Genomic DNA, 14,547 nt, shown 5'->3' on the forward strand with positions numbered 1-14,547 from the left:
ATAAGGCAATTCATAATAAAGAAATAAATGAATGGCTTTTGTCTAATTAAAAGTTAAGTGTTTGAGCTTTACAGTGAAAGTTTGCTGTCAGGAGGTTCTTTTAAAACATCATAAGGAAACAACTGTCTCTCCCATTCAACTGCTTTTCAATATGTGCACAATACTGATGTCATTGTTTTTGGATTAGATAAATTACAAATGATACACATGCAAGACAAACATATTTACTCAATGTTACACAGTTTTTGGAATATACACATTAATTTCAACATTTGTTAATTTATACATATGAGATACAGAATAAAATGTTAACTAAATACTTAAGTGAATTAAAACAGGCAACTGGAGACCAAAACCAACAAAATCATTGCCAAGTGTTCATTACTGAAAGAACAGACAAACATCACTAAACATCATATTACAATTCTTTTTCTTGGAAAAGGGGAGCATATAAAAGCAGAATAACACACTTAACTCATTGTTTAATGATATATAGGCAATTAAATATGTTGACAAAAATGACAGTATGATAAACATGAATTTTTAAGAACGTTAATATCAGGTTGAAGTTTATTCTGTCACGGCGTACTGGCTTTGGTCTTCAGCAGATGGAACTGTAAAATACACAGAAAAGATTTATTTATTTTTGTTTGTAAAAAGACACAGAGGGAAAGTGACAGATCAGACAGAAGTTTCACCTCTTGCATGGTAGCATTTGAACAGCAGCACAATTGTCACCAGCAGATACGGACAAGCTGCCAGAATAAAAGTGAGGATGTTGAAGACAAAAACTTTATGTTCTGACACTGAAAAACAGATAAGACAAGCAAACAGATTCAGATTACTGAACAATATAGCTCCATATTAAAGGCCTATTGGACATAACTTTTCTACAAACTAAATTGTCTACACATGCGCAACCTTAGTGTTTTTTGTTTGCCTGTATATTATTTTTTTGTAATTTATTGTTCTTAAGGGTATACATCAAACTCTTTCTCACTCCAAAAATACCGTACATAATGCTTACCACATATGAGCACATTCAGATTCATTCCTATCTAATTTTAAATAGAAAATACGCAGAATATCACTCCAGTGTTTGATTTTATTCTAATGCTGTTCACTGAATAATTACAACACCCTTAATATTATTGATTGTGAGGTGATTATTTCGGATGAAGCTCGCTACAATAACACCACAGTATTCAGTAAATTTTGTAAATGATTTGATACTTTTGTTCATCTTATGTGAAATAATAAACACAGCTGTCAATAATTACTCAAGAATAAAATCAAAGTGAATTAACTCCACTGACTCTGACCTCTGACTGAGATCCAGCTGTGGAGTGACTGTCCTCTCTCTGTTTTACAGTAGTAGAAACCCTCATGTGACTTTGAGACAGTAGTGATGTTCATCTCTCCTGTCGTCTGATTCTGGATGAGTGATCCGTCTTTATAGAAATCAGCTGTGAGGATCGGGGAGTTTGTAGATCGATGTAAACAGTGTAGAGTCAGAGTATCTCCCTCAATCACAGGATCAACAGAACTCACCAGAATCACATCACCATCTACACAACACAAGAAACTTACTGAAAATAGTAAGATATCAAAATAATATCAAAACAATTCATGACCAAAAATACAGATCTTATGTACTGAATTGTACTTTTTATCCTAGTCTACATTTTTGAGCGGCATTTAAGGGCGGGTTCATCTAATAAAAAATAACAGATATGTGTTGAAAAACTGTCATGTTGTGCTTAGAAACAAGACTCACCATGTACAGTGATGTTGAGAGGATGACGTTTCTCTCCAGATTCAGACTGACACCAGTAAACTCCAGTGTCAGATGTGCTGAGAGAGACGATTCGACATGTAGATCCTGTTTGTTTTGAACAATCTTCTGTGTTTCTGTCTGTGTATCTTCTCACTGTCCATCCAGCAGAGTTACTCTGATCCTCACAGCTCAGAGAGAGAGAGTCAGATGAGAAGTGTTGACTTCTGCTGGGACTGACCACCAGAGACACTTGGGACGATTTACCTGAAAAGAGGAAAATCTCACTCAAAATTGACAGCACATATGTGTTTTTGTAATCTGTAACAAGTAAGGAAATACAATTAAGATGAAATTTAGTACTACAGCTTGAAGTATGAAGGGCCTTATTATGCATATATTGTAAATGTGTATTTAATAGTGGATCTGATCTGGTTTAGACTATTGGAGGGAAGTGAGAGCAGGTTTTTTTTAGGTTTGCATTGTTTTGGGATGGTTTTGCCCCCTTGTGCCAGAGACTGCATTGCAACACAAATGCAGATGAATACAAGCATAAATAGTGTCACACAGACTCACCAGTGATCCACAGTGGCTGTGTGTTGCTGTAGTTTGTGTAATAGGCCGGTCGTCCTCTCTCTGCTCTGCACGTATAAACTCCTGTGTGCTGTAGAGCAGCAGGACTGAGAGTGTAAGAGCCTCCAGCTCCTCTGCTGCTGTCTGACAGATGATCGTCATCTCTGAACCAGCTGAACGTCCAGCCTGTAGAGGAGCCTGTAACCTCACAGATCAGAGTCACTGAGTCTCCTTCAGTCAGCCACGGCTGTGGAGACACTCGCACTGTTGCCTGAGCTTCAGCTGAACAAAACATGAGGAGTTATAGAGCCACAGAGAAACTGAAAGAGAAGCTGAAAACACTGATGATAATGAACAAACACACAAACTCACCTGATACATTCAGTGTAACAGCATCACTGCGCTGAGAGCTTTGTTTATCCATCTGTCCTGTACAGGTGTATTTACCACTGTGAACATGATCAACACTGCTGATCTTCCACTCTTGTGTTGAGATTCGGCTGACAGTGTTTTTATATTGGTAGTTTGTTCCCTCTATTTCCCATCTGTACGTCCACTCAGTGTCTCCTCCCCACTTTATATCACATCTGAGAGTGACTGTTTCTCCTCTAAACACTCGTTCATCAGGTCGTACCATCAACACAGCTTTAGGAGTCACTGTACAAACACAGATTATTGCATTTATTTTTTATTCAAAGTTTTAGAAGTTCTGTAGATATCGTCTGTGATCTGTATGTTGTGTCACATACTATGTTCTCTCTCACCTGTAACATTTACCCACAGTGCATCACTGTATTGTGTGTAGTAGACTGGTTTCCCTCTTCCAGCTCTACACCAGTACTGGCCTCCATCAGACACTGAATCAATCTTCACTCTGTAGGAGTTTGTTTCTGTCTTCTTTGTCTCAGAGTTCAGTGTGTGTTTGTACCAGTAAAAGTCCCATCCAGTGGACGGATCCATGCGACAGATCAAAGTCACTGTGTTTCCTGTCAGTGCAGCTCCTGCAGAATCTGATGTGAGTTCAGGCTTTGGCTTTAGACCTGCAGGAGAACAAACACACAGCACTATTATGGTGCAAATATTGTAGAGGCTGGTTAAGTTTGACTGCAGGTTGTTTGTGCTTGCTACTGAGTCTTGATATACAGTTCTGCATCTATACAGAATGATTAAATGTGAACTGCTTCTTTCCTAGTAATAATACATATGGCTGGTACAGCATATAAGAAATGTGATGAGCCACAAATATTGATTTATATGATCTTTAAGCATATCCAAATATGATCACTCACCTGATACAGTCAGTGTAACAGCAGCACTGATGTCTGATCTCTGTGAGTCTGATCTCTCTCCTCTACAGCTGTATTCACCACTATCAGACACAGATGTGATGGTGTAGACTCTCTCAGTGACGTGTCTGATGACTGAACCATCTTTAAACCAGCTGTATGTCCACTGAATGTTTCCTCCTCCCTGTATGTCACATGTGAGAGTGACTGTCTCTCCTCTGAACACACGCTGATCTGGTGTCACCTTCACTACAGGTTTTGGTCTTTCTGTATTAATACACATTTGAGAAGGTGTTCATTAAAACAGCATCACTGTAATCACGATTACTGTTATAATTTCAAAAACAGCGCAAAATTACAGATTTTGTTTGCTTGTAGCTTGAATTGATTACATAAAAAATGTTTCCAAATATTGGTTGAAAATCATGTGAAATATTAATATTTATTTTTATTTATTTATTATTGGCTGACTGGACACTAACTAATTAATCTGTGTTATGCAGTCATTTGACAACAATGTCAAATACTACTATTACAGTAATTTATCACTGCATAATGTATTCCAAACACTAATATATATATATATATATATATATATTGTCACGAATCTGGTCGGTGTCCCGCTGTCCGCTCACCACCAGATGTCACTCTCACCCCATCATTACACTCAGACTGTTGCTTTGCACCCCGGACTACTACTCCCATCACCCATCGCGCCCATTGCATTGCCTCCTGTAGCCAATCAAGCTCACTATAAAAACCCCGGACTTTCCCCTCGCAAGTCACGGATTGTTGATAGTGTTTCTCCCTTGTTTAGCGTTTCCTAGTTCCTAGTTCCTAGTTCCTTGTGTTTTTGATTCCTTCGCCTGGCTCCCCGTTTTCTACTGATCGCCGCCTGCCCTTTGGACTCTTTCTCGTTTATTGGATTATTCTCTACGTCTTGCCTGTGTTATACCCGTTTGCTCCTGTTTGACCCTGCCTGTACGACCGTATTTTTGTCTCGCCCCTTTAATAAAGGCTCGCAGATGGATCCGCTCGCCTCTCGTCTTTCACTCCACGTCACACACACACAACAGTAGTAAGTATATAGTATGTACTGTAACTCACCCTTAACAGTGAGAGAAACTTTAGAGCTTGATTGTGATGATTTTGGTCTTTCATCTCTGTCCTCTACACCAGTACTGATCCTGATCAGACTCAGTAGCTCCTCTGATAGTGAGAGTGTTTCTGTTTACAGTGTAACGATCAGACGTCTGTAACATTACACTGTCTGTGCCTTTATACCACTCATATCTCCAGTTACTATAAGACTCAATCACACACTTCATATTGACTGTCTCTCCAGTGAATACAGGACTGTCTGGTATCACAGTCAGTGTAGATGTGGGTAAATCTGTAAAGAAAGAAGACAGAGCTCTTTCAGTGAACTAGTCAGAAACATGATCTGATCATCTCGGTTCCTGTATTTGTGTAACACTGAGGTTTAATGTAATTCAACATTTGAAACAGTCATGAGACTTACAGTTAATGTGTTATTTTTTGTTCTCTTCAACCTAAAGATGATTTGTATATTTTAAAGTACTTCAGAATCCTGTAGATTTAATGTAACTGTCTGAATAAATTAAAATACGTGTAGTAGAAAGAGTTTAGAAGAACAATGATATTCAACTCACCCTTCACAGTGAGAGAAACAGGAGAGCTTGATTGTGACAAGTTTGGTTTTCCATCTCTCTGTCCTCTACACCAGTACTGACCCTGATCAGATGTAATTACTCCTCTGATAGTGAGAGTGTTTCTGTTTACAGTGTAACGATTAGACGTCTGTAACATTACGCTGTAGTATGGACTGGTTTTATACCACTCATATCTCCAGTCACTGTGATCAGGCTTTATCTCACACTTCAGATTGACTGTCTCTCCAGTGAATACAGGACTGTCTGGTGTCACAGTCAGTGTAGATGAGGGTAAATCTGTCAACAGCCAAAACAAACAAACAAACAAACAAACAAACAAACAAACAAAAAAACCAAACAAAAACAAAAACAAAAAACAAAAAAACCCAAAGTGATTAAAACAGTAACACATAACTACATTTTGATCTGTTTTGCTTTTGTCCTGTCATTAGCTTTCTGATCTCAGTGTTTGTGAGGAGACTCTGGCTCCATCACGTCCTTAGACAAACGTCTCTGACTCGCCATGAAGACCTCCAACTACAACCTCATATGAGGAGCAACTGAATCTCAATCAACTTCAACAGAGTCACCTCATTTTCTCTGGCTTCTGTACAAAACTAATCTGTACTGAACTCTCTTGCTCAAGTGATTTTCTGTTCTCATGATAGTCGTGAATATCACAAGAGCGACAGTGATGAAAGATGTCAATGGCCATAACAATGGAAACTATTGTCACAATTTACATGATATCATAATAAACTAGGACCTCCACAAAAACCCACACAAGGTGTGTGCATCCGAACAGAATAATGACTAAAAGTAAATTGCTCTAGCCTTTTTAAATGCAGATGCTGCTGCTACAGAATAGTATAATAAAAGTGCCACAAATATTGATTTTAAATGAGTATTAAGCAGATGTGAATATGATCACATGATACAGTCAGTGTAACAGCAGCACTGATGTCTGATCTCTGTGAGTCTGATCTCTCTCCTCTACAGCTGTATTCACCACTATCAGACACAGATGTGATGGTGTAGACTCTCTCAGTGACGTGTCTGATGACTGAACCATCTTTAAACCAGCTGTATGTCCACTGAATGTTTCCTCCTCCCTGTATGTCACATGTGAGAGTGACTGTCTCTCCTCTGAACACACGCTGATCTGGCGTCACCTTCACTACAGGTTTTGGTCTCTCTGTATTAATACACATATGAGTAAATATTGATTGAAACAGCATCACAGTCTCATGATCACTAGTTATGAACACTCTTAAATATAAAGTTGGCTTGAAATTTGTGTTGATTACATATTTCTTCTTCTAGATATTGGTAAAAACATAAGATTATTATGTACCATACTGATATGAAAATACAAGAAGTTATTCTGTTATTAAAATATTAACGTAAATTTTCAGCTGAACTTTAAGAGTCAAAGGGGTTTGGCTGACAAAACAGTACAAACATTCATAAACATGAAAATAGCTGTGACATTTGCACGGCCAAGGTCTGGATTTTTTTTCTTACTTTCTTTTTTAATAATTAGTAATGTTCACTGAATATGAATAAATACATGAATACAGTGTTTAGTAACTTGCATAAATATTCGTCTTATACATGGTCCAAATTATGTGGTGGTGCTTTTGAACACTCACCTGATACAGTCAGTGTAACAGCATCACTGATGCTCTTTACTTCACAGCTGTATACACCACTGTAAGACTCATCAGATGTGATGGTGTAGACTCTCTCAGTGATGTGTGGAAGGACTGAACCATCTTTAAACCAGCTGTATGTCCACTGAATGTTTCCTCCTCCCTGTATGTCACATGTGAGAGTGACTGTCTCTCCTCTGAACACACGCTGATCTGGCCTCACCTTCACTTCAGGTTTTGCTTCCACTGAGTAAAAACATATAAAAGAATATATTGCTAGATTGAAAACCAAGCAATGTAATTGTCTGTTTTGTTGTTGTTTCCTTTCAGTTTGTGGGCAAACAGACTGATGTCAATAGGGGTGCCGTAAAGGGGGATGTTTAGGACGATTCTAAGGGCCCTGGTTGAAAAGGGGATCCAAGTCAGTATGCTATTCAGGGGTCCAGAAACCATAGTACCACCCCTGGATGTCAATAGCCATCTCTGGTCATTATTAGAGACAGGACTGTTAATTTTACACAAGGCTGCACCGTGCTCTGTTTCATCTCTATAAAATGGATTTATTATTGTAGCAATGAAACAAATCTGTGTCATGAGTTTATTAGATAATTTTTGGGGTTCATTTGACTGTAATCACATTCATATGTTTACCTGTTATACTTAAACTTGAGAGATGTGATGATATATGAACAAATGAATTATTTACCTTGAGTGAGCCCAGAGTGGCTGCATAACAGCATCAGCACTAAACAGTACAAATACAGAAATGAAGAATTTATTATAAAAATACAATAAAAAAATACATTATATGGAGGGATATTAAATGCAAAAATATAAAATTCAAGCATAGTTCAGTTCACTTTGTATTTATGATTAAACTGTAGTTGACCATATGGTTTTAAGAGTACTGGTTACTGGAATGCACAATAGAGATTTATTACAAATTTGGCCATCGGGGTCTGCTGTGCTCACGCAATGCTGCACCATTCTTTATTACAGTGATATACACCGATCAGGCATAACAGTATGACCACCTTCCTAACATTTTACACAATAATAAGAATAAATTTGTAAATAAAATAAATTTTATTTTAGAGATTTATTATAAAATTAATATAATAAAATTAATTTTATTTACAGCAGACAATCATCTGACTGGCCATGTGAGCAGCATGTTCACGGGTTCGTAGGATTCCATTGTGAACAAATTGCCATCTGAATCCATGAGGTTTATCACTAAGGTGATATGCAAATTTATTTTTACAAACGTCCATATGAGAAACAATTACCGTCCGAATAGGGCTTTTGAGGACAAAATGTTTTCTTGCTGCCTAATATGTCCCACTCACTAACAGGTGCCGTGATGAAGAGATAATCAGTGTTATTCACTTCACCTGTCAGTGGCCATAATGTTATGTCTGCTTGGTATATTATACAACAAATTTTGTCAACATTTGCAAATACCTTCTGGTGTGTTGGTTTTTGGAATTATTATAGTTTTCATATTCATGTAAGAAATAATGCATTATTTATTTAGTTGTTTATTTAACAGGGACAATGCAGAATAACATTACAGATGCTCTACATACAGGCTTCTAGCCAGTGGTTAATTTGCAGCCCCAGTCCCTGGTTAGGCTTTTAAAATACAATAAACAACAACAAAAAAACCAAACAAACAAAAAAAAAAAACAAACAAAAAAAAAAAACACACAAGTACAAATTCAATAAACATAACAGAAATCTAAGACTGAGACTGAGTAACGCCATCAGTGTTCACAAACCTGTTTTTATTTGAACCATTTTTTGATATTTTTCAGAAAAATGTTCAACTCTGTTTGTATTTTCAGTTCAAGTGGCAAACTGTTCCAGAGCAGTGTCCCTTTAACTGAAAACATGGATTGAGCAAATTTAGTTTTTCTTTTAGGCTCTATACAGTTCTGCCTAGCTGCACCTCTTGTAGAGATCCCTCTACTACTCTGTTTTACTATTAATTGACATATAACCAGAGATGTATAGTAACGAAGTAGAACTACTTCACTACTGTACTTAAGTACTAAAAGGCCGTATCTGTACTCTACTGGAGTATTGTTTTTTTCTCCTACTTCCACTTTTACTTCAGTACATATTTTCGATGAGTTGAATACTTTTACTCCGACAGATTTTTTATGTGCTGCATCGTTACTCGTTACAATTATAAAAATGTTACGAATCATTCCAAACCCACATTATCACTGCCAGAGCAGTAGATGGCTCTGTCACAGGTTTGAATAAGCTGGCTTATCATTGAGCGAATCAGACGATCAAAGAAGACAGCGCTGCCTGCCTGCATTGAGAGCACTTTAGTTTGTTTTCGACATGGAAAACCCAGAAATTCCACCTTCAACTCCTTCACTTTCAACTGATCGTGGCGATGAGAAAGAAGAAAGATTTATAAATCATAAACCATGTTTTTTTCGTTCTTCTTATTCACATGCCCATTATTATAGTGTAGTGTTTTATAGGGGAATGTTATTGATCGAGTGCAGCTCAACGCAACACACACATATATATGATGTCTTTTGACTGCTTTCTTTAATAATTACATAACACAATACTTGTACTTTTACTTTCAGTATTTGAGTAGTACATTTTAAAATAAACTACTTGCAATACTTAAGTACAAAAAATGTTGAATACTTTAGTACTTCCACTTAAGTATGGTGCTTAAAGAGCACTTCAACTTCTACTCAAGTTTTTTGATAGAGCACTTGTACTTTTACTCAAGTCTGGGTCTCTAGTACTTTATACATCTCTGCATTTAACATCTGGAGCAAGCTTACTGACACATTTAAAAACCATTTTAATAAGAGACAGATTCATAAAATTGTCAAAACTAAGCAAACTGTATTTTTGTAAAATGTTACAATGATGCCATCTGATTGATTTCTTATCTAAAATTTTTAAGGTTTGTTTATATAGGGATCTAACAGGTTTAATAGTCAGATAAGAGACCTGACTCCAGACAGTCACGCAATAAGACATATGTGAGAAGACCATTGCGTGCATATATAACTTAGCTGCTTTAAGTGATAAATAGGGTCTGATCATACAAAAACAATTCAGGTTTGTTCTGATGGTTTTACAAAGCCTCTTTACATGCACATCAAATTTTAATTGAGAATCTAGAATAACACCTAAAAATTTAAAATCACTAACTGTTTCTATTGCCTCTTGGTCGATCCTAGTTATAAAACCACTAATTTCTTTTCTTCTGATTGAGAAACACATTGAATTTTATTATGAATCATTCTTTATGATTTATTACTTTTCTTATGATTATGTATCCAACATATTATTATGCTATCTATAATCTGAAAAATTATTCTGTGTATACTATATGGAAATAAATGCTTTTTAAGCTCATTCTTATCTTAAGATCTAGACAATCAATGACTTTGTCCTTTTTGTTCTTGTCATTTCTGTAAATCTATTTTGAAGAAGAACATGTTCTCTTCTCGGAACAAAATTTCAGGTTGCAAATGTGTTAAACAATATGTAGTCGTCTTTGTCTTTAAGAGACATACCTGTTTAGTTCATATTAGGTCCAAGGGTCTCGTGTGTATTTGCAAGTCATGGCAACAGTGATCTGCAAGGTCAATACTGACCCTTGGAACATCATGTGCACAGCTAAGCATGAAGTAGAGGCTTACCCCTTTGCTTATCTAATTTATCTAATGTTACCTCTCGAGTATAAGGTTTCTCTGTATTATTTTCTGTTTACCACAGTACCTTGAAGTTACCTTGTTAGTACAGGCCGTAGCCATGTTGTACCCAACATAAGACAATAAACAAACTCTATCTCTCGCTCTCTACTTTTCATTTCAACCAGACCAGGAGAGCACTGCCAACTCTAACTGTACAGCACAATTTCACCATCCAGTTATAGGTTTGTCAAGAATAATTTCAACCAGATCAGTCAGAATCCAGGGATTATCTTCAATGATGATGAATCTTAAATGATGATCAGGCCCTTCCTAACTGAGCTTCACAACTCCTCATCCAGGGCCCTGTAATCTCTAGACTATGTAAAGTTCTTCTGGCTAGACTTCCAGCATGTACAATCAAACTCTCTTTGCTAGAAATGATACAGAATGCAGCTGCAACAACAACAACAAAAAAAAGGCCTTGTTCACCTCTCTTCATATCTCTCCTCACTGGTTAACGGTTACCGCTCGCATCAAGTTCAACACATTGATGCTTCTCTACTGAACAACCACAGGCTGTTGTACAAAAGCTTTCATTGGGGCAGTACATTTTCAAAAGGTACAAATATGTACCATATGTAGGTGCTGTTCTAATGCTGTATATTTCTGTCTTTTTCAGACCACAAAAGGGTAAGAAAATTCCTGCTTGTGCTCGATCATATAATGGCATTGCATATAGCGACAACATGATAATGATTATGACTATGTTAGCAAACCCTCCAGAAGACACTGAAAATATGGTGCACATCTCATTGCATCATTCTGTGGTACCTTTGTATCCTTTTTTTTTTTTTTTTTTTTTAGTTTGAGGCTGGTCGCTAGCACAATCAGGACATTTTTTTTATTTTTTTTTTTACAACTTCTCGTTTTGTAGCCCGAACAAGGAAGAAAGGCATACAGCATTAGAACAACACCAGTGTGAGTGAATAATGACTAAATATTCATTTCTGGGTGAACTACTCCTTTAACTGTTCCTCTCTGGTGGAATGCCTTTGCTAACTCTACCTGGACAGCCAAATCCCTTACAGTATTTAGGTGTATCCAATTAAATTCAATCCAATATTGAAATATTCCAGCAATGGCTAAAAACTCATCTTTTCGCTTTGTGTTATTCTGTATTTGTAAGTTTCTTACATTGCTAAAATTGCTATATGTATAAATGTAAATGTTAATAAAATACAATTAAATACTCACAGAGGGTGAGGGACAGTGCACTGGCTGCCATACTGCCACAATGCTGTGTTCAAAAGCAGTTAAAATACTTCCTGTGTTTTATGATCATTTTTTACTTCAAGGAAGAGGGTGGGTCTAGAGAGAGAGAGAGATTTTGAGAGAGATTTTGAGAGAGATATTTAACTTTTCTTTTAGTACATTCAAATACTTAATGCAACAGCAGATATCAAAATTATATATCTGACTAGCATACCTACTGATTACAAGAAGAGGAGAACCATGTTCCATCTTCACCATCCATATCTTCAGTTAGTTCAGGTATTCTCTTACAGATTTTTGTAAACGCTGAAAATTAATGTTTGTTTAAAATAATTCACCATCTTACTAGTAAGTATTAAATAGCAATTAAATTTAAAAATATACATTTATAATAAATTTAAAAAACATACAAACAAACAATTATGATCAGGCACTCATATTAGTGACTATGCTCTCTATAGTTTATTTCCAATTGTCTGGATTAAAGGTTGACTACAAGAAGGTTGACTATATATATATATATATATATATATATATATATATATATACATACATACATACATACAGTATAGATAGAACATTCAGATTAAAGCATGAGCTTAATATTTCATGTAGCCTAGCATAATGTCACTGCTGTCATTAGTACTACTAAATTATTATATGTTTTATGAAAACAAAACTTGATATCCAGTACAGCAGATTTGCTCACACTGTTAGAAAGTATGACACCATATTTTTTGAGACACATAGAAGCAAAACTGGTAAAACTCACCAGGTTTTTGTTGGCAAAGTAGCCTACATTGTGCTCCTCTTTTGTCAGTTGCTTTAAATGTAAGCAGCCTCGGTTAATATAATAGAACTGAGAGCATGTGTGCACTAAAGGTTTCCACATATGAACATTTCCAAATATAAGGGATGATGCAGCGACTAACTAAACCCCTAAATATTCTCAGTATCCAAGTTTAAACTCCAGAGGTCAAGAAAATGCAGACAAACTGACCCATCTAACCAGACCTGCCTTCGCAACACGTTCTTTGAACCTACAAACAAAATAATAAAAACATAAGAGCAGTGGCAACAGGCGAAATGTACCTTACCATGCGGTTTAAAGCAACTGAGATGGTCTTAGCTCTCACTGTGTGGTTTGGACTTACAGGAAGCGAAGAGCAGTTGTGTGGCCACCTTAAAGGGCAACAAACCCGAAATTCCACCAACAAACAAACCTTTTTTTAGAAATTTCTAGAAAAATGGCTAGAAAAGGTTGTACATCCTGTAAGGCCTGCTTCCAACTGAATATGTTTAACTTGCTACAGATACTTCCGACTGAACCACAGGAAGTCAGCTGCAATTGAGTCTGTTCATGCACATCAATAACTGGTATGGTCCAGCTACTAAACAAAAGTAGATTACAATTGACAATCAGGAGGGATCTTAGAATTTTTGGGCCACCTCTGCCCTCCATCCAGACACTCATTTACTTCTAATCTGGAATGAGAAAACAGGCAGGAAAGTTCATCAATATCCACTTTTTTCTGGTAGGCACTAGAATGAGAAACTAAACTGGTTCACCCCACAGAGCATCTCAATTATATATATATATATATATACACACACATATATATATATATATATATATATATATAAATACACAGAACACATTTTGCAGTGGCTTACAGGCTTAAGTTTAAAAAATATTTTCAATAACGAAATAGCACAGGTGATTCGACTCATAACTCAACTCAGAAGCAGAAACGGCAGTGAAGCTCTTTTAAAGACAAGATGGGTAGCTCTTAAAAGAGCCTTTTGTTTCATTAACCAGATGAAGCTTTACTTTGAGCTGGTGTATTTGGTCACAGCCTTTGTGCCCTCAGACACGGCGTGTTTGGCCAGTTCACCGGGCAGCAGCAGACGCACGGCGGTCTGGATCTCTCTCGATGTGATGGTGGAGCGCTTGTTGTAGTGAGCGAGACGAGACGATTCACCGGCGATGCGCTCGAAGATGTCGTTGACGAAAGAGTTCATGATTCCCATCGCCTTGGAAGAAATTCCAGTATCAGGATGAACCTGCTTTAAGACTTTGTACACGTAGATAGCATAACTCTCCTTCCTGGATCTCTTGCGCTTTTTTCCTCCTTTGCCGGCGGTTTTGGTAACGGCTTTCTTTGAGCCTTTTTTGGGCGCGGACTTCGCTGGTTCGGGCATAATGCGTTCTACGAAAGCTAGAAAAACAGAATAACACGCCGTTAGAAAACAAGGCTTTTTATGCACTGCTCTATGCTAATTTAAAAAAGAAATGGCTCTCTGTGATTGCATATCTTCATGAACCAACCCACAAGATGACTTCATTGGCCACATTAAACGTTACATGACACCTAGAAGAGCCAATCAGAGGCTTTAAAATGTTAGTCCCGCCCATCTCTTTGTGTTTGACAACTCCCACCCCCCCATTCGCTTCCGTTCCTTTGTTTGATTTTCCCGCATTTTTCAGTGAAGTGTTGTTAATACTTATTCAGGGTAAAATAAAATAGTCATGACCTAATAAAATCTATTAAGGCATATTCCTCAATGTAGATGCAATGATTTTTACAATTTAGAAACTTGTGTGGTGGATCTTAAAAAGATGTTTTTTCAGGA

General features: G+C 36.9%; 2 protein-coding genes across 2 annotated transcripts; both read right to left on the bottom strand.

The window, feature by feature from the left end:
- Positions 1-53: 53 nt before the first annotated feature.
- LOC127160453 (Fc receptor-like protein 5) lies at positions 54-12,385 on the bottom strand. The gene is made up of 15 exons (XM_051103090.1): positions 12,128-12,385; positions 11,896-12,009; positions 7,665-7,703; positions 6,959-7,204; positions 6,238-6,501; positions 5,307-5,603; positions 4,796-5,026; positions 3,637-3,900; positions 3,112-3,387; positions 2,720-3,004; positions 2,351-2,629; positions 1,778-2,041; positions 1,323-1,568; positions 699-806; positions 54-614 (listed from the first exon to the last, which is right to left on the bottom strand). Exons 2-15 carry the CDS (start codon positions 11,924-11,926, stop codon positions 571-573), a joined length of 2,874 nt encoding a protein of 957 aa, XP_050959047.1. The 5' UTR covers positions 11,927-12,009; positions 12,128-12,385; the 3' UTR covers positions 54-570.
- Positions 12,386-13,708: 1,323 nt separating this feature from the next.
- Positions 13,709-14,126, bottom strand: LOC127160452 (histone H2B). The gene has a single exon (XM_051103089.1). It carries the CDS (start codon positions 14,113-14,115, stop codon positions 13,741-13,743), a length of 375 nt encoding a protein of 124 aa, XP_050959046.1. The 5' UTR covers positions 14,116-14,126; the 3' UTR covers positions 13,709-13,740.
- Between the last annotated feature and the right edge of the window lie 421 nt (positions 14,127-14,547).

This window comes from Labeo rohita, unplaced genomic scaffold (assembly GCF_022985175.1).
Source record: "Labeo rohita strain BAU-BD-2019 unplaced genomic scaffold, IGBB_LRoh.1.0 scaffold_354, whole genome shotgun sequence".
In the NCBI taxonomy this organism is placed as follows: domain Eukaryota; kingdom Metazoa; phylum Chordata; class Actinopteri; order Cypriniformes; family Cyprinidae; genus Labeo; species Labeo rohita.

What these genes read in the sequence shown, in the direction of transcription:
- LOC127160453 (XM_051103090.1), bottom strand. Translation starts at nt 11,926, where the DNA reads ATGGCAGCCAGTGCACTGTCCCTCACCCTCT. An exon ending in TGTTTCTCTCACTGTGAAGG is followed by an intron (nt 5,027 to 5,306) that starts GTGAGTTGAATA and finishes CTTTCTTTACAG; the next exon opens with ATTTACCCACATCTACACTG. An exon ending in ACTGTGGGTAAATGTTACAG is followed by an intron (nt 3,005 to 3,111) that starts GTGAGAGAGAAC and finishes GTGTTTGTACAG; the next exon opens with TGACTCCTAAAGCTGTGTTG.
- LOC127160452 (XM_051103089.1), bottom strand. Translation starts at nt 14,115, where the DNA reads ATGCCCGAACCAGCGAAGTCCGCGCCCAAAAAAGGCTCAAAGAAAGCC.